This window comes from Buceros rhinoceros, unplaced genomic scaffold, assembly GCF_000710305.1.
Source record: "Buceros rhinoceros silvestris isolate BGI_N320 unplaced genomic scaffold, ASM71030v1 scaffold16127, whole genome shotgun sequence".
NCBI lineage: Eukaryota > Metazoa > Chordata > Aves > Bucerotiformes > Bucerotidae > Buceros > Buceros rhinoceros.
Window position 1 is genome coordinate 3681 of NW_010424096.1, and position 276 is coordinate 3956.

At 65.6% G+C, this 276-nt stretch overlaps 1 protein-coding gene across 1 annotated transcript in view; it reads left to right on the forward strand.

Annotated features, from left to right (window-relative positions):
* The window catches only part of LOC104497419 (SRC kinase signaling inhibitor 1-like), a gene marked incomplete at both ends in the record, with an annotated part of 4444 nt that overhangs the window by 3676 nt on the left and 492 nt on the right, over positions 1-276 (forward strand). The window contains one exon of the mRNA XM_010140668.1: positions 140-276. This exon is cut by the window's right edge and continues 16 nt beyond it. Within this exon, the coding sequence (XP_010138970.1) occupies positions 140-276 (137 nt within the window). The remainder of the gene's footprint in view (positions 1-139) is intronic.

A 276-nucleotide genomic window follows, 5' to 3' on the forward strand; every position in this document is an offset into this window, starting at 1 on the left:
GGAGGGAGGGGCTGATCCGGCCCCTGCCCTGGCCGTGCCATCACCAGAGGGTCTCGCTGGGGATGGTTATACCCGGGGAGCATCGGGTGTGGTATGAGAGGGGCAGGGAAGGGTCTCGTGCCCTCACAGCATCCTTTGTGCCCAGACGAATTGACGGTGCCACGGTACCGGACCGAGAAACCTTCCAAATCGCCACCACCTCCCCCTCCGCGCCGGAGCTTCCCATCCTCCCACGGGCTGACCACAACCCGCAGCGGCGAAGTCCTCGTCACAAGC